At 36.7% G+C, this 25,592-nt stretch overlaps 1 protein-coding gene across 8 annotated transcripts in view; it reads right to left on the reverse strand.

Moving 5' to 3' along the window:
* The window catches only part of PRDM5 (PR/SET domain 5), a 238,818-nt gene that overhangs the window by 98,439 nt on the left and 114,787 nt on the right, over window positions 1-25,592 (reverse strand). For all 8 annotated transcript variants that reach the window (XM_054554414.2, XM_063723623.1, XM_054554413.2 and 5 more), the window contains 3 exons: window positions 16,833-16,917; window positions 15,436-15,593; window positions 2,096-2,189 (listed from right to left, as the gene is read on the reverse strand). In XM_054554414.2, coding sequence (XP_054410389.1) covers window positions 2,096-2,189; window positions 15,436-15,593; window positions 16,833-16,917 — 337 coding nt within the window. The remainder of the gene's footprint in view (window positions 1-2,095; window positions 2,190-15,435; window positions 15,594-16,832; window positions 16,918-25,592) is intronic.

Below are 25,592 nucleotides of genomic sequence, written 5' to 3' on the forward strand. Positions count from 1 at the left end.
CATCAAGCTATAGCAAGGAAGTCCTTACCTTCGTTCTTTCATACTTTAATTGCAGATTTCTTTGTGTTAAATTTATCAGATTTTTTCCCTATCTTAGTACCTACAAGCTAGTCGCAACTTGCCTTTTGGTTTTCAGCATATTGGCAAACAGCAATAATTTCCAAAATCATTACAAGTTATTCTTCACATTTTGAGCCAGAAAGCTGATGTAAGTTTCTAACAACAGCTTTCATATTTTAAAGTTAAATAAATGAGTTTTAATTTTCATATTGCATAAGATGTAGTATTTTGTCCTCTCTATTTTAGCCATTTCTGGTTTTCCCATTCTTTTCACTAACTGATATCTAACTTTATTTCCCTAAAATAACTCATTTACTCACTCAGTTATCAAAGTTGATTTTCCTGGCCAAATGTCACAATGCATCTTCATAAAGCCTGTGATTAATGTGCTGATCAACAACATATTAAATACATACTCCACAGCACAGTCTACACACAGTCACTTTAATCCTATTTCTCAAGTGAATGAGAACCAAAAAACTGAAAGCAAAGGTGGTAGATTACTTCTGTTAAGAATTCCTTGCTGTTATTAGAAATAAAATTTCATCATTCCCAAGCAAAATTTCCCAAGCATCAAGTCAAATTTAGCCATATTTCAATAGTATGAATGAGGTTTACTTGTCCAAATTTCTATTCTAACATTCATTCATCTCATAACAGTTATTTTTCTAAATCAAACTGGTAATGAGCTACGATAGAAATTCCTGCAACTGCACAACAAATTTTATTTTTAAACACATACTTCTTTTTAATAAGAAAACTGGTAAGTTGTGCTAATAACTTCTTTAGACCTGTAAGCTGAATGCAGAATGGTCTGAGAGCATAACACTGCCTTTTTTTACAGGAAGCAGATTGCATTTCATCAGAATCATTACCACTCAATACTTATTTTAAGAAATCTTAGTATCTTTATTATTTTGCATTTTAAACACTTGACCAGAAGAAATTTCTCCAAGATACTGCCTCTGTATAACCAACTGTCAAAATTAAATATTTTTTTCTTTCCTCAGGAATACTAAAGGTTTAAGCAGCAGTAGGAACTTCATGTGTATAGAGGATTTTCTACTGATTAAGCTAATTAACTTAAAAGTAAGAAGTGTAAATATTACCCATGGTACACAATTTTTCCATTAATTTTAGATATAGTACTGTAGTAAGTTTCTGGCTACTTCAGCATCTAAACAGAGAATCCACTTTAAAACTCAGCTTGGCAATAACATGTTCTTCTCAATAAAGGGATATCCTTTAGTGATATAACTGGACATTCTGTGGTGTTGTAAAAAGAGCTCTGAGTGTAAGCGTTAGACTTTCATGGTGCGTATGTATGAAACTTAATCAGAAAGAAAAAGAATGTGGACTGCAAAAAGAAGAAATCTGAGACAGCAGCAAGTAGGAAACGCACCTCATGGTGTGTATGTATAAAATTAATCCAAAAGAAAAAAATTGCCTCTGATAAAAGAAGAAATCTCAGGCAGTGGTAAGTAGGAAAAGCACCTATCAGGGACCTGTTTGCTACTCCTTGCACTGTGAAATCTTGAGTATGTCATGGTGCTTTGGAGCCTCAATATTTTGTATCCCCCTCAAATTAAGGTGTCAGATTAGATGTGCACTCTGACCCTTTACAACTTGAAAAGTTTGTGAGCTCATAAAACGATGCTAGATATCTGCATATTTTAAAGAGTCTGACATGTTTTCTTAATCATTATATTTGAAAGGAAACAAAATCATGTGTCAAAACAAAACTCATAGATGTCTTCCTGAATATGGAAAATGCTTTTATATACAAACTTTAAATAATGGGAAGAAATTATAGAAAATAAAATATCTCATAAAATAATTAATATTACTGTGGAAAAATAAAGCAAATATAAAGCAAAAAAAGGTGAAAGGCAGAATTTTTGGTCTTTCTTATGTTTAAAGTCAGATTATATAAATACTTATAGGCACACCTCTGGGATGTCAACATTCTCAAAGGTTATAACAACAAAGAATGAGATAATTCCTTATATTCTCAACTGCCTGAATTGTGACTTACTGTTATGTATTAGCAGGTGTCTCTGCAAAGAAAATGGGGTCCGGAACAAAGCTTTACATTCTTCACATTGGAACGGTCTCTCCTCAGAGTGGGTCTGCAGAGGAAAGACACTGAGTCAGGAGGATCTAGAATCAACCAGTCATTACAATGAACGAGTGGAGCTTGGATTTATGAAGCGAAAGAGGAAAGAAGGGAAGGTGGACAGTATCTGTTTCTTCTAGTGCCATTCTTCCACCATAAAATTGTAAAGACAAATGTGCTGCGTTTGCAAGAGGAAAAATAACTTTCAAATGCTCACAATAATTATTAACTTGATAAATAGTAAAAAAAAAATTATTCCTATTATCTCAAACTGCTAATCTGAATACACCTGAGATTTCTCAGGGCCTACTTTGTAGTGAAACTGTGTGTACTTTCTCTGAAAACTAAGCCTCCTCTATCACTGGCCAGGCTTTTACTCTGCTAGTACAACATTTGCAACACAGATAAAAGAAATTATTAAAAGAGAAATTGTTTTCACCCTTTTCTCTCAACTTCACTGAATCAGTTCAAATGATTTTAGTCCTAGGTGCTGCTTTTCCCCTAAATTACACTAGAGCACTTATTCATGTTATAATTAACCCTAATTAACATTCATTAAATATTTAATTTGTGTCAAATGCTATTCTAAACACTTTACATAAATCATTTCACTTAATTACAACAGTAACTGGATTAATAAAACACTATTACTGACTCCAGTTTACAAATGATAAAACTGAGGCTCAAAAAGTTGCAGTAACTTGTGAAGGTCAAACAGCATAGATTCCCCAAACAATATTAAGCACCCAGGTACATAAGAAACAAAAATATACTGACAAACAAGAAACAATGAAAAGCCACTAACTAGATCTAAAACTCAAAAACAAAACCAAAACAAAACAGCAAACGCTGCTCACTCCATATCTTTTACATTACACACCAGTATAAACCCATTTGGCACAAATCAGTAAATAAAATCTTATTCTACTATAGATGGCATGATAATAAGTCTCATAAATGCTAAAAAATCAAAAATTAAACTATTATCTCATATTACATAAAACAAATCATATAACTGATGGGTTTTTATAATACATGTGACAAAAACAAAAAAAGTAATTTAAAGAAAAGTCACTTACTTTATAGCCTGTTAATTTATATATTTTCTTAGTTTAGCAGACATAATATTAAACATACAAGCATAACCTATTAGCATAATGTTGGTGAGAAAGACATTTTCATGTTTGGTTTTAGTTGTGAAAGATAGAGAGAAAGCATGAAAGAACAGATATTTAAGATTAGTCAGGATAAATGACAGATAATTTAATGTGCTATTTAGCCAAAGAAATTAAAATGACAGCATGGAAATACATAGATCAATAAAAGAGAAAAACAAGTAGGTCTCTTGCATTACATAAACTACATGAACATTTAGTACAGGAGAAATATGGCATTTAAAATTGGTGGGAAAAGAGTAGAAAGTTTAGTAAATGGCTTTGAGGCAAACGTCCAGATATTCGGGAAAAAGTAATGTTGGATCTACTACTCACCTCTTACAATAAGATAAATTGCAAATCAATTCAGGTATTTTTCTTAAAATGAAGAATAACACTTTAAATGTACTAGAAGAAAATCTGAGTAAATTTTTAAATAACTTTTGAGTCTGGAAAGGCTTTCCAAGCAAGGTAAACCAGACATTGAAATGACAGAAATAAATAAACTTAAAGCTCCAAAGCAAAAATCTTTGATGACAAAATAAATATCTGCAACATAAAACAAAAGTGTAATGTTGCTAATATAAGAAGTTATGGCATCTTAGTAAGAAAAGATGAAGATGGACAAAAGGACTCCCTTCCAAATAGCACTCCTAAAATTTCATTCATCATTTTATTTTATGCCAGGTCTACGCTATGCGTTTCATGCCTCTACTAGCAAGTCCTATTTTAGATGCTGAGCCTATAGCCATGAACCAAAAGACAACGTCCCTGCTATCATGAAGCTTTTACACTAGCAGAGGAGAAGGACAATAAACAAATGAAAAAGTATGTACTATATTAGGAAGGGATAAATGTGATGGAGAAAAACAAAGCAAGAAAGAAGATAGCAAATATTTCAGAGAATGGGGTAGCAATTTTAAATAGGTGGTCAAGAAAATTCCAACTGAGAAGGTGACCTATAAGATAAGATCTGATAGATATGAGGGAGCAAGGGTGGGTATTTGGGTGACCTAGGCAAGAAACATCATGGAAGCCAGCACGGTTGGAGCCACGTGAAAGGGGCAGAGAAGTGAAGAGATGCAGTCAGAAGAATGGGAGGAGTAGAGGAGGAGAAGCAAATCGTGTATGGCCTGGCTGGCCAGTGAAGGAATTTTGTCTTTTGTTCTAAGAGAGATGTAACTTTCTGCAGGATTTTGAGCAGATGAGGGACACAATTCACCTGACATTTAACAGGATGCCATGATGGCTGTGTTGACAACAAAATGTAGGGGAAAACAGAAAGCAGAGAAGGAACAGCAATGCAGCAGGAGAGAGATAATTAGAGCTTATCCAGGGTGGTAGCCACAGATGTGAAGAGAAGTAGTAGAATTCTAAATATCTTCTGAAAGTGAACAGGTTTTGAGAAAGTACCTGGATATGAAGCATGACACACAAAAAGAAAGAGGCAAGCATGACTCCAAGATCTGTGATCTGAGCAATGCAATGATGGATTAGCCACTAACAGATATGCAGAAGAGCAGCAAGAAACAAGTTTGAGTAAAACATCAGGGGTTCAATTTTGGACAAGTTCAAATAAATATTACGAGATGTCTAGCATTACAGGTACTTGAATATTTCAAGTCTGGATAATAAGGTATAAGATGGAGATGTCAGATTACACATGGCATCAATATTTAAAGCCATGAATATGATAAAAGAATGAAAAATTAAAAATAAAGATACTATCTGTGATTAATCAGACTGCCAAAGATGAAGATGATAGATATCATTCAGTGTTGACTAAAGAGTAAAAACAGGCAATCCCACATACTGTAATTGGGAATAAAAATTTTCTGCATAACAATGTGGTTCTATGTACCAAAATGACAAATGTGCACATCCCTTGACTAACCAATTCCCTTTACAGAAATACAACTGACAAATTTTTGCACAAACTACTTTTTTTAAATAAAAGGAAAATTCCTAAATGCCCATAAAAAGATATAAACCTGGTTAACTAAACTGTAGTAGATATTATAATTATATATTTATTTTCTTAGATGTGAAAAGTCGTGCATATCATACTTTAGGTGACAAAAGCAGAATGCAAAACATAATATAAAGAATACCATTTAAGCCGCATACATATACACACATAGAATGGAGCCTAGGAAGACATTCTACAAAACATTGAAGAGGGTTTTTATAGGAAAGACAGTGATATTTGACAGAATGTTTGCTTTCTTCTTTATACCTTTCTTTGCTGCTTGGATTTTCTACAAAACAATAAGTAGATAGCATTATCATAAAAAGGTAGAAACTATTTTGTTTTTAGAGCATCCAGGTTGGAACACAGGATTGCTCCCATCTTCTAAAAATACTATATTCCTTCCTAATTCACTTTTTCTCTTTCCAAATATGGGACATAACATGACTTAAGTGAACATGACTTAAGTTGCTTAATTATGAAAGAACCTGGGACAGCATAATGCCTTTGAACTATGTTCAACCAAAGCCACAACATCTAGGTATTGGCCTAAAGCCAATGACATATTTTAAGTAGTAAGATGTCTGTGCATAGCCAGGTGAATAAATACTTTTGTCAAGAAGGATGCCAATGCCACCATCTGGGTTGGGATGGCAGAGAACCCATGCATTCAATCCACTGGAAGACACTGAGAAGCCACCTAATTTAAGTAAGGCACAGTAAGATGCTTGCATGTTGCAAATAGAGAACTTCTGTCTCCAAGATATGTTTTACAAGTATCAGATGAAATTAAGCTTTTTTAAAGGTGCTTGTCCTTCAATTTTTCACCTCTAAAGAATGCCAAGCTTTTCACTGATTTATTGATCAAATGATCCTTAATAACCCTATGATGTTCTGTAGAACATCCCATTTGTATGCCAAGTCACTGATGACACTAACATCTGCCAATGTAACAAATGAACTAGTCCATGAACAAGTACTACGAAACACATCTTTTTATATGCCAGCTCTTTTGCAGATATAAAAAATACATAAAATCTGTTGCACTATTTATAACACCTCCTAGAATGTCTCGAAAATGCTTCAGAAGGTTTCTGGAGTAATGTACATTAATTACCAGATTAATACATTTCTAGCCACACAGATCAAATATTAATTACATGAGAATAAAATGAAAATAAGGACCATTTACAATTAAAAATTATACTACTGACTATCAACAATATATATTACTCCATGGTGAAAGTATTTCTTGGTAATGGTATTTCTTCTTTGGTGTATGTGCAAACCAATAAAACACCTTAAAATTAGAAGAAACAACTAAAGATAAAATAAATTTGGAGAAAATATTCTAGAGGTATGTTTGCTAGAACAATTATTTTTATAGAGTTTTATTATTGAAGACTCAGGTTTCATGTCATAGCATATTACTATCCCAGTGGGCCACACAATAAAGCTAAAGCTACATAAAATACATGTCATCTGGATGTTTACAAGGTCTGTGGATTAAATTTTTACTGTCAAATTTATAACTGGCTTCTTGAAAAGTACTCCTCCTCACAAAATAAATTGAAACTGGAAAGATATTGAAGAAGTCAGTTACTTTAAGCTCAGTAGAGAAATGGGTAGCTCACTCCACATAGAGAAGTTAAAAGCATGAAATTTAGTTGATGTTCCTACATAACTATAGTCTTGCAGAGCCAAGTCCAACCTTCCCACTGCTTCAAAGCCACAATTCCATCAGTACAAAGCCACAATGCCAGGGAGCCAACTACTGAGTTCCCACAATCCTGATTAGGGCAAAGGGAAGTTGCTAAGAGAAGAAATAACCACAGATTTTCAGATGAAGCTATAGAAGGTAGCAACATAGATTCCAAGTCAGGAAACCTTCCCCTCAACGACACTGGTAAGAGCCATAACTCATGTCTCTAATTAAGGATGCTTCTCACAAACACTGCTTTGAACAAACACATGACCTCCTAAGCTGGCTGACTTGACCATTAACTGAAAAGTTAAGCCTTTTTACAACAGCTACCACTTATTACAGCTAACTTAGAGCGTGCCGAACAAGTGTATTCTCTCCTCTACAATGTAGCTCCTGAAATAGATGGAAATGACAACCATGTGGCTTCACAGAACTATCCAGATAACATACACCTGTAGCTTCACTCATGAAGATACAGTTTTCACACTCATCACAGTTATTGTACAGGAGAATTTTCTGCATAAAAACAGGCAGCCTAATATTAATAACTCATATGTAACAACTCTTAGTAACTATACTAGCTCCTCTAGTAGATAACTTGTTTTCTAGGCAGCATGGCTAAAGAAATTGGTAATTTTTTTAAATTGAGATTTATTTACCATCTATAAAGAAATACGTAAAGATTCCTAAAGTTCAAAGAGACAAACAACAAGGGAGCAATTTTAGTCCTATGAAAAAAATCACGTTCTATAAATATTAAAGCTAGTTCCTGAAGAGGAAATAGTTTTCTACATAACATAAATCTGTAGAATTTTTACAGATACTAAAATGGTAATAGGATTCCAAATATTTGGTGAATACTGGGTCAGGCAAGATAAATAAAAAAACAGTTGGATGGATAGATAGATTTAGTCAAGCATGGTGCTGTGCACTACTCGGGAGGCTGAGGTGGAAGACTGCTTGAGCCTGGGAGGTGGAGGCTGCAGTGAGTGGAGATCGTGCCACTGCACTCCAGCCTGGGTGATAGAGTAAGACCTTGTCAAAAACAAACAAACAAACAAAAAAAACCAGAAAAACACACACATACAATTCTACTCATCCCTGATAAAATGTAATGAGCATCACTTTTTAATTCTCAGACTGAAAATAGAAGACTAACAAAATGAAACGTTGGTGAAGAGTAAAAGGGTATTTTATATACTGTTAAGAGAAAGTAGAGCTTTTCAGAAGGCAATGGGTAGGAGCATCTAAACATAAAGTAGACTTCCTATTTGACCCAGAAATTCCACACCTGAGATCTATGCACAAAAATGCTCTTAGCATAGTTATAAAGTTTTATATAAAAGGATGTTCACTGCACTATTGTTCAAAATAGCAGTGGTTACAAAAAAAAAATGAGTAGATTTATATGAACTAACATAAACATCCCTGCAAATCATATGTTAAGGTAAAGAAGTAGGTTCCTGAATGATACATATGTGTCATAGTACCAGTTACTTTTAAATATACTTATCTCCCAGATGGGCAGCTGGAACTCTGTTCTTCTCCAAACTCACCTAAAAGAACTTCCTCTTACACAAAAACATTACTGTGAAATGCAAATGTTACTAAAGATTTTACAAGAGATATGAAGGAGGTGCCTTCCATGGTAGAATACTTCGCTTGAAAGCTTCCTGTCTGATATAATACTTTGAAGTCTCTTCTCAGCCTCAGGACACTGAGTGACATCTCATTCTCTCTTTTCCATTCCAATGCCCACCTTTTCCAATTCTGACCCTCAACCCCTGGCTCTGCCACCCAACCACCACCAACTCTCACTGCTATGGACTCAATGTTTGTGTCCCACCAAAATTCACATGTTGCGTCTTAACCCCCAATGTGTTGGTATTAGGAGTTGGGACCTCTAGGAAGTAATTAGGTTCTAAGGGTGGATGCTTTGTGAACTGGATTAGTGCCCTTATCAAAAGAGATAGGAGAGCTTGCACTCACTCCCTCTTTCTCCCTCATGTGAGGATACAAGAAGACAGTTATCTGCAAACCAGGAAGTGGGCCCTCACTAGATACTAGATTTGCCAGCACCTTGATCTTACATTATCCAGCCTCCAGAACTGTGAGAAATAAATGTTTGTTGTTTAAACCACCCAGCCCAAGGTATTTTGTTATAGCAGCTTAAACTGAAGACACTCAACATCTCATCTCTAATCTTCTATGTGCAAACCCATTACAAACTGTGACTGAAAGTATGTCAAAGGCATTATAATAAAGATAAAAATTGTGTTTTCCTCAGTCTACAAAATATCCTCCAGTTAGGATCATTGGCCTTCATATATATTGGTACATGTGGTAATAATAAACAAATAATTTGTACAAATAATGTGTACAGTTTCTACTATATTGAGGAAAGTCACTCCACTGGTGCGGGGACTGAAACAATGACAGGCAGGAGAAGGTAGCTGTTGGGAAGGTTCACAACTCGAGTTCCAAAACTGACTACCAGACATGCATGTATGATTTTAAAGTTATTTTCATAAGATATCTACTAAAACAGCAAGAAATATTGGAAACCCTGTATACTGTTGGTTGAAATGTAAGTTAGCATATCCATTATAGAAAACAGTATAGAAGTTTCTGAAAAAGTTAAAAATAGGACTACCATGTGATCCAGCAGTCCCACTTCTGGGTACATCTTCAAAGAAAGTGAAATCAGTTTGTCAAAGAGACACCTACACTCTCATGTTCATTGCATAAAAGCCAGGATATAAAAACAACCTAAGAATCCATTGACAGATGAATGGATAAAGAAAATGTGGTATATAGACACAATGTAATACTATTCAGCCTTAAAAAAGAAAGAAATCCTGTCATTTTTGGCAACAGGAATGAACACGGAGGACATTATGATAAGTGAAATAAACCAGGCACAGAAAGACAAATACTGCATGATCTCACTTACATGTGGAATCTAAAAAGGCTGAACACACAGAAGCAGAGTAGAACGGTGGTTGCCAGGAACTAGGGGTAGAGGTAAAGGGGCAGGGGAAGGGAGGAATGGGAAGATGTTGGTCAAGGGATACAAAGTTTCAGTTACACAGGATAAGTAAGTTCTAGAGATGTATACTACAGCAGGGGGTCCCCAACCCTGCTACAGCAGGATTACCCAACCCCGCTACAGCAGGATTACCCAACCCCACAATATCAGCCTGTAGCCTGTTAGGAACCAGGCCACACAGCAGGAGGTGAGTGGCGGACAAGTGAGTGAAGCTTCTTCTGTATTTAGAGCCACTACCCATCATTCACATTACCGCCTGAGCCCCACCTCCTGTGAGATCAGTGGCGGCATTAGATTCTCACAGGAACGCGAATCCTATTGTGAACTGCGCACGCAAGGGATCTAGGTTGCTGCTCCTTATGAGGATCTAATGCCTGATGATCTGTCACTGTCTCTCATCACCCCTAGATGGGACCATTTAGTTGCAGGAAAACAAGCTGAGTGCTCCCACTGATTCTACATTATGGTGAGTTGTATAATTATTTCATTACATTTTACAATGTAATAATAATAGACATAAAGTGCATAATAAATATAATGCACTTGAATCATCCCGAAACCATCCCCTGCCCAACACTGGTCCATGGAAAAACTGTCTTCCACGAAACTGGTCCCTGGCATCAAGAAAGTTGGGGACCACTGTAGTATAGCATTGTGGCTACATTTAGTAATAATGTATTGTATACTTGAAGATTGCTAAGAAAGTAGATCTTCTTCATTGTATTTAATTATTTTAATTGACAAATAAAAATTGTATCTATATGGTGTATGACATGAAGTTTAGTGAAATGGCTAAATCAAGCTAATTAACATATCCATTATTTCGCATGCTTATCCTTTTTGTGTAGTGAGAACACTTAAAATTAACAGAGTAGATTTTGGATATTTTCACTACAAAAAAGATAATGTGTGAGTAATGAATACATTAATTAGGTGGTAATCATTTCACAATGTGTGTGTGTGTGTGTGTGTATATACATAAACATTACATTGTACACCATAAACACATACAAATTTCACTTGTCATTATGCTTCAATAAAGAAAAAATATAAGTAAAAAATCTTGTTTTAAATTGTACATTGCTATCTCATCATCCACTTAAGAAAAAGAACAATTAAAATAAGGCAAGCAATTTGCCATTAGCTAAGTAAACTTTAGATAATGACCTGTATCTGTGGTTCCTTCTGTCAGATTCAAATCCTGCATGTCCCTCATAATGTGCGCAGCTCATTGTGAATGTGCTTCTAGCATACAAAGATAGGTGATTTTGTACAATATAGCAACATCTTAATAGTACCCATTCGGGTACTACCTCTCCTGCAGAATCACTGAAGAGTAACCAGATGCAAAAGCTGAAGGAAAGAGTGGCTGTGCTCTAACTGTTGAGTGAACATCACTCAGTCTCCAAGATGACATCTTTCCAGGAAATTTTCAAGAACTTTTTTTTTTTTACTATGTTAAATTTACATCATATGTTTTGGTTTTAGATTCTAATCCATGATATTTTTAGAGAGAAACCTGTTACTTTCTTTAAGGTCTAATAAAATTTATACCAGGCAAACAGCAAACTGTATTGCCTTTTAAATTGTTTGACTATGACCAAATTAATAATTCTGACTCCAAAATCTAACACACATACACACACACACACACACACACACACAAACACACACAAACACATGTATTATTTTACTGAATGACCCTTTACTCTATATTTTCTATTCTTTTTTTTTTTTTTTTTTTTTTAAGACAGAGTTTCACTCTGTCGCTCAGGCTGGAGTGCAGTAGCACAATCTTGGCTCACTGCAACCTCCACCTCCCAGGTTCGGGTGATTCTCCTGCCTCAGCCTCCTGAGTAGCTGGGACTACAGGCGTGCGCCACGACACCCGGCTAATTTTTTTGTATTTTCAGTAGAGATGGCATTTCGCCATGTTGGCCAGGCTGGTCTCGAACTCCGGACCTCAGCGGATCCACCCACCTCGTCCTCCCAAAGTGCTGGGATTACAGGCATGAGCCACCACACCCAGCCTTCTATTCTATTTTTTAATGGCCAGTCATCACTCAGTAAATTGATTTCAAGACCTACACAGCAGTCATGGCCCAGAATTTGAAAAAAACTTGATGAGACATTAAGGCCCAATGGAATTATTCCAGGAAAAGTTGTGACTAGATTTCCTCATAAGCCTGTAAAGTTTCATCCCTGGAAGGCCAAGTAAAGGGTCAGGAAAAAAAGATCCTGTTTTTGAGTAGAGACACACCTGTCCCCTAGGAGCTTGTTTGTGACTTCATGAGGGCAAAACCCCTCCATACTCACTTCCGTCATCAAGTAAGTAGTGCCAGCTCTAGGATCCAAGATGGTTCAGTACATCTAAACATGTATCCTACAGCAGGAGGAGGGAAGCACTGTACAACTTACCCAAATTTTGCTTTGCATTATATATGACAGGGAACACAATGGAGGGTGAAGAATAATTGAACGGTTTCTGTCTCCTCTGGCTCTGAAACGCTGGTTCAATTGTGATTTAAAGAATCAAAGTATATTTGAATTGAGATAAATGAGATTTTTTAGCTAGATCCTAAAATACAACTGTAATTCAGATCAAATGATTGTCAGAAAAAATGAAGAAGAAAAAGTAACTTATTGAACCCACATAACTGGCAAGATGATGAAATAAATGAGTAACTAAATTTTCAAAATAAAAACCACCCCTTTATAATTTCTCTATATGCTGGCCAGGCATCGTGGCTCTCACCTGTAATCCCAGCACTTTGGGAGGCCGAGGCAAGCAGAGGTCAGGAGTTCTAGACCAGCCTGGCCAATCAGGTGAAACCCTGTCTCTATTAAAAATACAAAAATTAGCCAGGCATGGTGGCACACGCCTGTAGTCCCAGCTACTTGGAAGGCTGAGACACAAGAATCACTTGAACCTGGAAGGCAGAGATTGCAGTGAGCCAAGATTGCGCCACTGCACTCCAGCCTGAGTGACAGAGTGAGACTCTATTTCAAAAAATAAAAATAAATAAAATTTCTGTATATGCTATCATAATCACAAGGAAAAATAATATTCCATTTTTCAAGCAAGTCTAAATGTTAAGAAAGAACCAACCCAAAATAACTCAAATAAGTATAATAAAAATGTATATATTATATTCTCAAAAAACAAAAGAATAATTAATTAATTTAAAGCAATAACCCTTGAGCATACTAAAAGATAAAGATCACACTGACTCTTAACGTTTTTTTCTGATTTCTGCGGCATATCCTTACTTTTATGTTTCTCAACTAGCCATTAATGATTATGATGGAAGAAAAGGTTGATCTTCTGTTTTTACATGATTCTTAGAGACTATTTCTGGTATTTTCATGTAACAATGCCAAATATACGCTAGGATCATAACACAGTAAGAAATACATTTGTCTAGTGCAGAAGGATTGAATGTGCTTTCCAGTTTGGAAATTACAGGCATCATTGTTTCTATGCTTCCCAAGACATCATTATTACTTTTATATGATTTATGGCTTAAAGTATGAGAGATGGTGCAAAGATCCTGTGCCAAATTCCCATATGGCATATAACATGAGCCAAACTGTGAAAAACTCATAAATGCGGATAGATCAGTTTCATCAAAGAAAGGAATAAGAGGGTTCCAGAAACTAAACAGGAACTAGCCAAATAATTTTTTACAGTCATGTAATTCCAAAGCAGCAGTAATGAACGCAGTCCTGCCCCAAATGTACAATGCTTGAGGTAATCATAAAGATGGTAAGGAAGAAATTAGGCAGAGACGATTTAAGACACTATAATCAACACTGTTTATTCTTTGGTAAATCTGCCTTTTTCTTTCTCTTTTTGGACTAAAGTTGAAATTGATATCATAATTTTTAAATGATTTCAAAAGAGATAAAAATGAAGTCTTTGGAAGTATCCCATAAATAATATAATAATTATAATCCCCACAGAGTATAATAACTGAAAAATAACAAATTATTTTTAAAAGATCATATACATGTTATTTAACAGCATGCTATAATACATCAACTAAAATCAATAAGCAAGTATTTTGTATCTCACGAAAATGTTTTTACATGCATTTCTAAGATGTTGAATATCTTTGGACAAATTTCCTGAATTCAATTCAAGCATGACGTATTATCTACATGATACATTCTGAAACAAGAACTTAAGCAAAGGTAAAGCATAAGAAATGTAAAACAAAATCAACAGAAGAAACTAGGACATTATATTAATAACTTGAAGAGAAAGAGGAAAGTAGAGAGATCACACAGAAGGAAGGCAAATATTTAGTTGTTTTAGGTATGGTTAATGCAGATAAAAGGATAAAAAGCTGGAGAAGTAGGCTGAGGTCATGATGTAGAGAACTCTGAATGACAGGTGAAGGTGTACATACTATTACATATGTAGGCACTGGCAATCTACTGTTAATATTAGAGTATGAGAGTGATATACCAGAGTGATGCTTTGGGATGATTTGCCTTGTAGGATGGATTGCAGCAGGAAGTGATAAGCCTAATTAGATAAGTATTAAAGGAATCCAGAGGAGAAATAATCAGGATGTTGGGATGGTAAAGGAAGGGATGACTGTGAAAGTGATGAGATAATGTAAAGGGTAGAGTCTTTATATTTGGCTTCTAATTTTATAAGGGGACCAATACTGAATAAAGAGACTAGCATAATTACATGCTTTTGTCATTAAGAGAAAGAGGAAACTCCAAAAGAGAAGCTATCTTGGGCAAAGAGAATGAAAAAACCATTCTGGGGCATGCTGAATTCATTATGTCGAAAAGATGCCCAGTTATAAATGTGAGTCTGAAACTTGGGATTAAAGAAAATAAATCATTTGGAATTCATCAGTATGGTGTTGATAGCAGAAATCATGGATGTAGTTGACATTTCTTAAGGAGAGAGAACACAGAAGAGGTTCACAGGCAAAGGATCCAGAATAACCTCCTGAGGGGAAAGGAAGTCAAAAATGTTCAGAGAAATTGGCAGACCTAGCAGAGCATACTACAAGGATCCCAAGGATTAAGAGAATTTCAAAAAGCTAATGTAAGTAAAAACATCAAAGTTTATGGAAAGAAGGAAGAGAATAAAGACTTCGCAATTAGTAAACCCCATAAAATTAATCTAATAGCAGTGTTAAGAAAAACTAGGCACTCTGCTTATAAGGACAGTTTCAAAAGAGAATGGAAGACAGGAAGGAGGCTGTGAGGGGTTATGGCCCAGGTTAGTGATCTTCTCTAGTTGTTAACATTACATACAGTAGGCCCCAGATATACAAAACCTTCATCAAAAGATAAAAATTGAAAATCACAGCAGAAAATTCATAAATAATGATAATAATATTAATAAACTTTTACCTTCTTATGATTCTTGTAAACATTTCTGTGGGCAAATCCCTTTCCACAAAGTTTGCATTTGTAAGGTTTGTCTTCGCTGTGTATTACTTTGTGAGCACCCACTTGATCAAGCCTCTTGAAAGACTTATTACAAATCTCGCAATTATAGGGTCGTTTTTCTATTAAAAAAAATGAGTGGAGACAATCTCATATCTATATAAAGGTAAAGGATAAAAGAGAAAACACCCTTACCTTATATTACTTCTTATGGTAAGAAAACTAAAGGATGGTCAAACAACTAAAAAACATCTACCATCCACATAACAGACACATAAATGTGTCTACTCCTAAATGAAATATGAGCTTGTTCTCTTACAGACGTATTTTGAATTTTTAAAGTAGCTTAGATATAAAGAAAAGGTTTACATTCAAGGAAGGAATCCTATTTCCAGATGAAAACCATGCTGATATGTGACAGTTTAAATCAGGGTCAGGGCCCCAAATGCAGAAAGTGACCTGACAGGGATGGAGGTAAAGAACAGAGCTGCCTTCCCCCAGGGCCACAAAGGCCTCATGGAGGCAGAGCTTCCAATGCTCAGCAGGAACCAGATATTTACATTGGTAATGTAAAATCCATATTTATGCAATATCCATATAACATTGACACCTAAATAAAAAATATATAATATGTATCAAATAAAGCATACCTAAAAGATAACAGGTTTTGATCTGATTTTAATTTACTAAAATATTCATATGTATCCACAACGTGCATATTCAAAAACATTCTGACTTCAATCACCTCAAATTACAGATAGCTTAAACTCTAGAGACTCCATAAAGTAAAAATTATTTTCAGAGCTGATTTTTTTAATCTGCATTAGTAAAACAGACCTATTCCTAAGACTTGCTTAAATGAAACTACCGCTTTAAAAACTTACATACTCAAAATGTATTTATAGATTTCTTACTAACATTTATTAGTAACTTAGCTAGAATGTAAAAGTATCTAGAAATGCAAGAATTATAGTTTTTGAATATCTACTAAATGTCAGACACTATGCTAGCAAAGTACCTAAAGGATCTCATTTAATCTTCGCAGCTAATTTGAAAGGTAGGCACCAGCATCCCATTTCACAAACAAAGAATAAAGAAACTGAGGCTCAAGGAGAAGTAAGTGACAAATTACATGGTGATTCTGAAGATCTTCAATATCATTTACTCTAAGCACCTTTGCTCTGTAAATAAACTGAGGTCTAAAGAATTAAATAACTTGTTCAGAATCACATGACTAGTAAATGTCCAAAGTGGAATTCATAGCTAAGGCCCCTGATTACCACTCGTGGAGTTTATAAAAAGTGACAACATAATTCTTTTGTAATGATATCACTATAAACAAAAAAAAGTATATAGTTTACCTGAGTGGGTGATCATATGACGTTTTAGCTGATTAGCTGAAATAAATTTCTTCATACATTCTTGACAATCAAATATCTCATGAATCTGCAAAAGGTTAAATAGACAGTTAAATCAACTGTCAAAGCCCAGTAAATTACACAGCTCTCAAGCAAAAGTGTAAACATGTGAACAGCTGCCACTGCAATACCCAAACTATATATTACAATTCAGCCCTAATTTGTTCACACTAACCTATATACACTGAAAATGCAGTGGACATAAGTTAGGTAGTAAAAAATATCATTTGAGACATAATATTCATAGTCCTTAAAAATGTAATACAGCTGTTCTATTTAGTACATATTAAATTTATACTCTGTAAAAAATTATACCTAATATATAATAACTCTTCTGTTATGCACAAATTTAGACTTGGAAATATGTAGCATGCAGTTAATAATATTCCCTTTACAGTAGCCAACAATATTTTAAACTTAAATGTACATAGTACAGAGTGCAACATTAATTATAGTAAAAGATCAGAAGTTACAGGATTCTGAAAAGCATTAAGTTCACAATAGAAGTTTCACATGAGCCAGATGCAGTGGCTCACATTTGTAATCCCAGCACTTTGGGAGGCCAAGGCAAGAGGATTGCTTGAGCCCAGGAGTTCGAGACCAGCCTGGACAACAAAGTGAGACCTCGTCCCTACAAAAAATTTTAAAAAATAGCCAGGTGTGGTGACATACGTCTGTGGTCCCAGCTACACAGGAGGCTGAAGCAGGATGATTGTTTGAACCTGGGAAGTCGAGGCTTCAGTGAGCTGTGTTCATACTATTGCATTTCAGCATGGATGACAGAGTGAGACTCTGTCTCAAAAAAAAAAAAAAAACTCTCACATGACAGGAGGACCACAATTTTTAAAATGAGGAAATCTAGCCAAAGGATCTAAAGTAGCAGATATGCAGGATGAATAACTCTAAAGATCTAATGTATAACACGAAGATTACAATTGATAATAGCATATTATATTCTGGTTGCCACAGGAGGAAAAATGGGTAACTATGTGAGATAATGGATGCATTAATTTATTTCACTAAAATAATCATTTTAACTATATGTATATCTCATGACATTATGTTGTATAACTTAAATATACAGAATAAAATGTATTTAAAAAATACAATAAGGGGGGATATAACTTCAGTAAACAATTGGCTAATATAAATATTAAAATTGAATATTAAATTAGTTATTTCCCTCCCAGATACTAACACAGAGAAACTGGATAGGTGGTATGAAAAGTAAAAGTCTAGTTTTTCAGAAACAATGTATTCAATTCTAAAAGAAATGTATTACATATCATATTATATTAGAAAGGTTGATCATCCCAATGAACAACAGCATCACTCTATGTTGTTGAATATTCAAAAATGGTTGTGGTGAAGTCATATTTTTGTTTCAACCTCATTAAAGGTCCAGCTCACAATACTAAACCCCAGAGAAGTAAAGGCCCTTGTGCAAGAAGCCAAGACAGTGTTCCTACAGAATAACTAGGAATAACAGTGCAGAGTGAAAGATCTAGGCAAAAGTCCCTGAACTGGTACGCCACATGAGTAATGAGTGGAGGACTTGGCTGGCCCCTGATAAATGGTTCTCTTGATCTAAATGGCCATAGAAGGCCTCAAGGCAGGGAAACAGATGCAGGGGCAAGGCTGACAGATCCCAGGCCTGCAGCCCATGGCTTAATTCAATGCCCAAGCATGTGGCAGGTTGAAGGCTGCCAACCAGCCTCTGCCTCTGTCAGGTCTGACTCTTGGTGAGTCATTAAATTCAGTTATGTAAAGCAGGGAAAAAGTAGAGAAACAAGGCAGAAGCCAAAATATGTCATTCCACAAGAGTCTGACTTATCTCCCCTGCTTAGATGCAATGGCATCTATGAGGGGATATCTGGAATCCAAAGAGTTCCTTTAGAAAGCATGTGGGATCTGTATGACTGCCTGCACAAGTGTTTGGAATGCTAGTGCTCCATAGCACACAAGAAAAACTTCCAGCCTGAGGCATGTTAAAGGCAGCCTCTTCAATCATCAAAGACTTTCACAGTGGCTTCAGTTAAACACCTATGTTTGAGGACCAATGATATGATTTGTAATGTTTATATAAAGATAGTAAGAGCAGATTTATATTCTTAAACTCTATGTTTCTGTAATATATAATATATAATTTTATAATGACAAACAAGATACTCTAAAGAGATGTCATATCTTCTGAGTCATATATAAATGAAAACTTTTGTTTGTTATCATTTTTAATGTTTAATTTCTATTGATATATAAAATTATAAAAATTATTCATCCACATATAAAATGGAAATCATTAAATGAAACATTGTTCATTTGTTTCACTTTTAAGTGAAATATTGTTCACTTCTTAATTCTCATGGCTTCAACATGAAACATTTTTCAAGGTTGAATTGAACTGATATTCCCAAAACTATAAAGGGAACATCGACTATATATTAAAGCATTTTTGCATTGACTATCTCATTTATAGTGAAAAATTCAAGCTAAAGCCATGTTCAAAATTCCTTAAAATGCTTAATAAAGAGAGCGGTTCCAAGATCGCCGAATAGGAACAGCTCCAGTCTACAGCTCCCAGCACGAGCGACACCGAAGACAGGTGATTTCTGCATTTCCAACTGAGGTACCTGGTTCATCTCACTGGGGCTTCTTGGACAGTGGGTGCAGGACAGTGGGTGCAGCCCACCGAGCATGAGCCGTAGCAGGGCGAGGCATTGCCTCTCCCGGGAAGTGCAAGGGGTCAGGGAATTCCCTTTCCTAGCCAAGGGAAGCTGTGACAGATGGCACCTGGAAAATCGGGTCACTCCCACCCTAATAAGGCGTTTATCCAATGGTCTTAGCAAACAGCACACCAAGAGATTATATCCCACGCCTGGCTCGGAGGGACCCATGCCCACGGAGCCTCGCTAATTGCTAGCACAGCAGTCTGAGATCGATCTGCAAGGTGGCAGCAAGGCTAGGGGAGGGGCACGCGCCATTGCTGAGGCTTAAGAAGGTACACAAAGCAGCTAGGAAGCTCGAACTGGGTGGAGCCCAACACAGCTCAAGCAGGCCTGCCTGCCCCTGTAGACTCCACCTCTGGGGGCAGGGCATAGACGAACAAAAGGCAGCAGAAACCTCTGCAGACTTAAATGTCCCAGTCTGACAGCTTTGAAGATAGTAGTGGTTCTCCTAGCACGCAGCTGGAGATCTGAGAACAGACACACTGCCTCCTGAAGTGGGTGCCTGATCCCCAAGTAGCCTAACTGGGAGGCACCCGCCAATAGGGGCAGACTGACACCCCACATGGCCGGGTACCCCTCTGAGATGAAACTTCCCGAGGAATGATCAGGCAGCAACATTTGCTGTTCAGCAATATTCGCTGTTCTGCAGCCTCCGCTGCTGATACCCAGGCAAAGAGGGTCTAGAGTGGACCTCCAGCAAACTCCAACAGACCTGCAGCTGAGGGTCCTGACTGTTAGAAGGAAAACTAACAGACAGAAAGGACATCCACACCAAAATCCCATCTATACCTCACCATCATCAAAGATCAAAGGTAGATAAAACCACAAAGATGGGGAAAAAAACAGAGCAGAAAAGCTGAAAATTCTAAAAATCAGAGTGCCTCTCCCCCTCCAAAGGAACGCAGCTCCTTGCCAGCAATGGAACAAAGCTGGATGGAGAATGACTTTGACGAGTTGAGAGAAGAAGGCTTCAGATGATCAAACTTCTCTGAGCTAAAGGAAGAAGTTCAAACCCATCGCAAAGAAGCTAAAAACCTTGAAAAAAGATTAGATGAATGGCTAACTAGAATAAGCAGTGTAGAGAAGTCCTTAAATGACCTGATGGAGCAGAAAACCATGGCACGAGAACTTACATGACAAATGCACAAGTTTCGGTAGCCGATTCGATCAGCTGGAAGAAAGGATATCAGTGATTGAAGATCAAATGAATGAAATGAAGTGAGAAGTTTAGAGAAAAAAGAGTAAAAATAAACGAACAAAGCCTCCAAGAAATATGGGACTACGTGAAAAGACGAAATCTACGTCTGATTGGTGTACCTGAAAGTGACAGGGAGAATGGGACCAAGATGGAAAACACTCTGCAGGATATTATCCAGAAGAACTTACCCAACCTAGCAAGGCAGGCCAACATTCAAATTCAGGAAATACAGACACACCACAAAGATACTCCTCAAGAAGAGCAACTCCAAGACACATAATTGTAAGATTCACCAAAGTTGAAATGAAGGAAAAAATGTTAAGGGCAGCCAGAGAGAAAGGTTGCGTTACCCACAAAGGAAAGCCCAACAGACTAACAGGGGATCTCTTGGCAGAAACTCTAAAAGCCAGAAGAGAGTGGGGGCCAATATTCAACATTTTAAAGAAAAGAATTTTCAACCCAGAATTTCATATCCAGCCAAACTAAGCTTCATAAGTGAAGGAGAAATAAAATCCTTTACAGCCAAGAAAATGCTGAGATTTTGTCACCACCAGGCCTGCCCTAAAAGAGCTCCTGAAGGAAGCACTGAACATGGAAAGGAAGAACCAGTACCAGCCACTGCAAAAACATGCCAAATTGTAAAGACCATCGATGCTAGGAAGAAACTGCATCAGCTAACGAGCAAAATAACCAGCTAACATCATAATGACAGGATCAAATTCACACATAACAATATTAACCTTAAATGTAAATGGGCTAAATCCTCCAATTAAAAGACACAGACTGGCAAACTGGATAAAGAGTCAAGACCCATCAGTGTGCCGTATTCAGGAGACCCATCTCACGTGCAGAGTCACACATAGGCTCAAAATAAAGGGATGGAGGAAGATCTACCAAGCAAATGGAAAACAAAAAAAGGCAGGGTTGCAATCCTAGTCTCTGATAAAACAGACTTTAAACCAACAAAGATCCAAAGAGAAAAAGAAAGCCATTACATAATGATAAAGGGATCAATTCAACAAGAAGAGCTAACTATCCTAAATACATATGCATCCAATACAGGAGCACCCAGTTTCATAAAGCAAGTCCTTAGAGACCTACAAAGAGATTTAGACTCCCACACAATAATAATGGGAGACTTTAACACCCAACTGGCAACATTAGACAGATCAACAAGACAGAAAGTTAAAAAGGATATCCAGGAATTGAACTCAGCTCTGCACCAAGTGGACCTAATAGACATCTACAGAACTCTCCACCCCAAATCAACAGAATACACATTCTTCTCAGCACCACATCGCACTTATTCCAAAATTGACCACATAGTTGGAAGTAAAGCACTCCTCAGCAAATGTAAAAGAACAGAAATTATAACAAACTATCTATCAGATCACAGTGCAATCAAACTAGAACTCAGCATTAAGAAACTCACTCAAAACCGCTCAACTACATGGAAACTGAACAACCTGCTCCTGAATGATTACTGGGTACATAACAAAATGAAGGCAGAAATAAAGATGTTCTTGGAAACCAATGAGAACAAAGACACAACATACCAGAATCTCTGGAACACATTTAAAGCAGTGTGTAGAGGGAAATTTATACCACTAAATGCCCACAAGAGAAAGCAGGAAAGATCTAAAATTGACACTCTAACTTCACAATTAAAAGAACTAGAGAAGCAGGAGCAAACACATTCAAAAGCCAGCAGAAGGCAAGAAATAACTAAGATCAGAGCAGAATTGGAGGAAACAGAGACACAAAAAAACCCTTCAAAAAATCAATGAATCCAGGAGCTGGTTTTTTGAGAAGATCAACAAAATTGATAGACCGCTAGCAAGACTAACAAAGAAGAAAAGAGAGAAGAATCAAATAGATGCAATAAAAAATGATAAAGGGGATATCACCACCGTTCCCACAGAAATACAAACTACCATCAGAGACTACTATAAACACCTCTACACAAATAAACTAGAAAATCTAGAAGAAATGGATAAATTCCTCGACAAATACACCCTCCCAAGACTAAACCAGAAAAAAGGTGAATCCCTGAATAGACCAATAACAGGCTCTGAAATTGAGGCAATAATTAATAGCCTACCAACCAAAAAAAGTCCAGGACCAGACGGATTCACAGCCGAATTCTACCAGAGGTACAAGGAGGAGGTGGTACCATTACTTCTGAAACTATTCCAATCAATAGAAAAACAGGGAATCCTCCCTAACTCATTTTATGAGGCCAGCATCATCCTGATAGGAAAGCCTGGCAGAGACAGAACAAAACAAGAGAATTTTGGACCAATGTCCCTGATGAACATCGATGCAAAAATCCTCGATAAAATACTGGCAAATCAAATCCAGCAGCACATCAAAAAGCTTATCCACCATGATCAAGTGGGCTTCATTCCTGGGATGCAAGTCTAGTTCAACATACACAAATCAAAAAACATAATCCAGCATATAAACAGAATCAAAGACAAAACCACATGATTATCTCAATAGATGCAGAAAAGGCCTTTGACAAAATTCAATAGCCCTTCATGCTAAAACCTCTCAATAAATTAGGTATTGATGGGACGTATCTCAAAATAATAAGAGATACTTATGACAAACACACAGCCAATATTATACTGAGTGGGCAAAAACTGGAAGCATTCCCTTTGAAAACTGGCACAAGACAGGGATGCCCTCTCTCACCACTCCTATTCAACATAGTGTTGGAAGTTCTGGCCAGGGCAATCAGGCAGGAGAAAAAAATAAAGGGTATTCAATTAGGAAAAGAGGAGGTAAAATTGTCCGTTTGCAGATGACATGACTATACAGTCATGTCATCTAGAAAACCCCATCATCTCAGTCCAAAATCTCCTTAAGCTGATAAGCAACTTCAGCAGTCTCAGGATACAAAATCAATGTACAAAAATCACAAGCATTCTTATACACCAATAACAGACAAACAGAGAGCCAAATCATGAGTGAACTCCCATTCACAATTGCTTCAAAGAGAATAAAATACCTAGGAATCCAACTTACAAGGGATGTGAAGGACCTCTTCAAGGAGAAGCACAAACCACTGCTCAATGAAATAAAAGAGGACACAAACAAATGGAAGAACATTCCGTGCTCATGGATAGGAAGAATCAATATTGTGAAAATGGCCATACTGCCCAAGGTAATTTCTAGATTCAATGCCATCCCCATCAAGCTACTAATGACTTTCTTCACAGAATTGGAAAAAACTACTTTAAAGTTCATATGGAACCAAAAAAGAGCCCGCATTGCCAAGACAATGCTAAGCAAAAAGAACAAAGCTGGAGGCATCACCCTACCTAACTTCAAACTATACTACAAGGCTACAGTAACCAAAACAGCACGGTACTGGTACCAAAACAGAGATATAGACCAATGGAACAGAACAGAGGCCTCAGAAATAATACCACACATCTACAATCATCTGATCTTTGACAAACCTGACAAAGACAAGAAATGGGGAAAGGATTCCCTATTTAATAAATGGTGCTGGGAAAACTGGCTAGCCATATGTAGAAAGCTGAAACTGGATCCCTTCCTTACATCTTATACAAAAATTAATTCAAGATGGATTAAAGACTTAAATGTTAGACCTAAAACCATAAAAACCCTAGAAGGAAACCTAGACAATACCATTCAGGACATAGGCATGGACAAGGACTTCATGTCTAAAACACCAAAAGCAATGGCAACAAAAGCCAAAATTGACAAATGGGATCTAATTAAACTAAAGAGCTTCTGCACAGCAAAAGAAACTACCATCAGAGTGAACAGGCAACCTACAGAATGGGAGAAAATGTTTGCAATCTACTTATCTGACAAAGGGCTAATATCCAGAATCTAGAAAGAACTCAAACAAACTTACAAGAAAAAAACAACCCCATCAAAAAGTGGGTGAAGGATATGAACAAACACTTCTCAAAAGAAGACATTTATGCAGCCAACAGACACATGAAAAAATGCTCATCAACACTGGCCATCAGAGAAATGCAAATCAAAACCACAATGAGATACCATCTCATACCAGTTAGAATGGCAATTACTAAAAAGTCAGGAAACAACAGGTGCTGGAGATGATGTGGAGAAATAGGAACACTTTCACACTGTTGGTGGGACTGTAAACTAGTTCAGCCATTGTGGAAGACAGTGTGGTGATTCCTCCGGGAGCTAGAACTAGAAATACCAATTGACCCAGCCATATATGGGTATACACCATTACTGGGTATATACCCAAAGGACTATAAATCATGCTGCTATAAAGACACACGCACACGTATGTTTATTGCAAAACTATTCACAATAGCAAAGACATGGAACCAACCCAAATGTCCATCAATGACAGACTGGATTAAGAAAATGTGGCACATATACACCACAGAATACTACGCAGCCCATAAAAAAGGATGAGTTCATGTCCTTTGTAGGGACATGGACGAAGCTGGAAACCATCATTGTCAGCAAACTATTGTGTCCGGAATTGGTGGGTTCTTGGTCTTACTGACTTCAAGAATGAAGCCGCAGACCCTCGCAGTGAGTGTTACAGTTCTTAAAGGCGGCATGTCCGGAGTTTGTTCCTTCTGAGGTTCAGATGTGTTTGGAGTTTCTTCCTTCTGGTAGGTTCATGGTCTCGCTGGCTTCAGGAGTGAAGCTGCAGACCTTCGCAGTGAGTGTTACAGTTCTTAAGGGCGGTGCATCTGGAGTTGTTCAGTCCTCCTGGTGGGTTCGTGTTCTCACTGGCCTCAGGAGAGAAGC

The sequence above is a fragment of the Pongo abelii genome, chromosome 3 (genome assembly GCF_028885655.2).
Source record: "Pongo abelii isolate AG06213 chromosome 3, NHGRI_mPonAbe1-v2.0_pri, whole genome shotgun sequence".
NCBI classification, from domain to species: Eukaryota; Metazoa; Chordata; class Mammalia; order Primates; family Hominidae; genus Pongo; species Pongo abelii.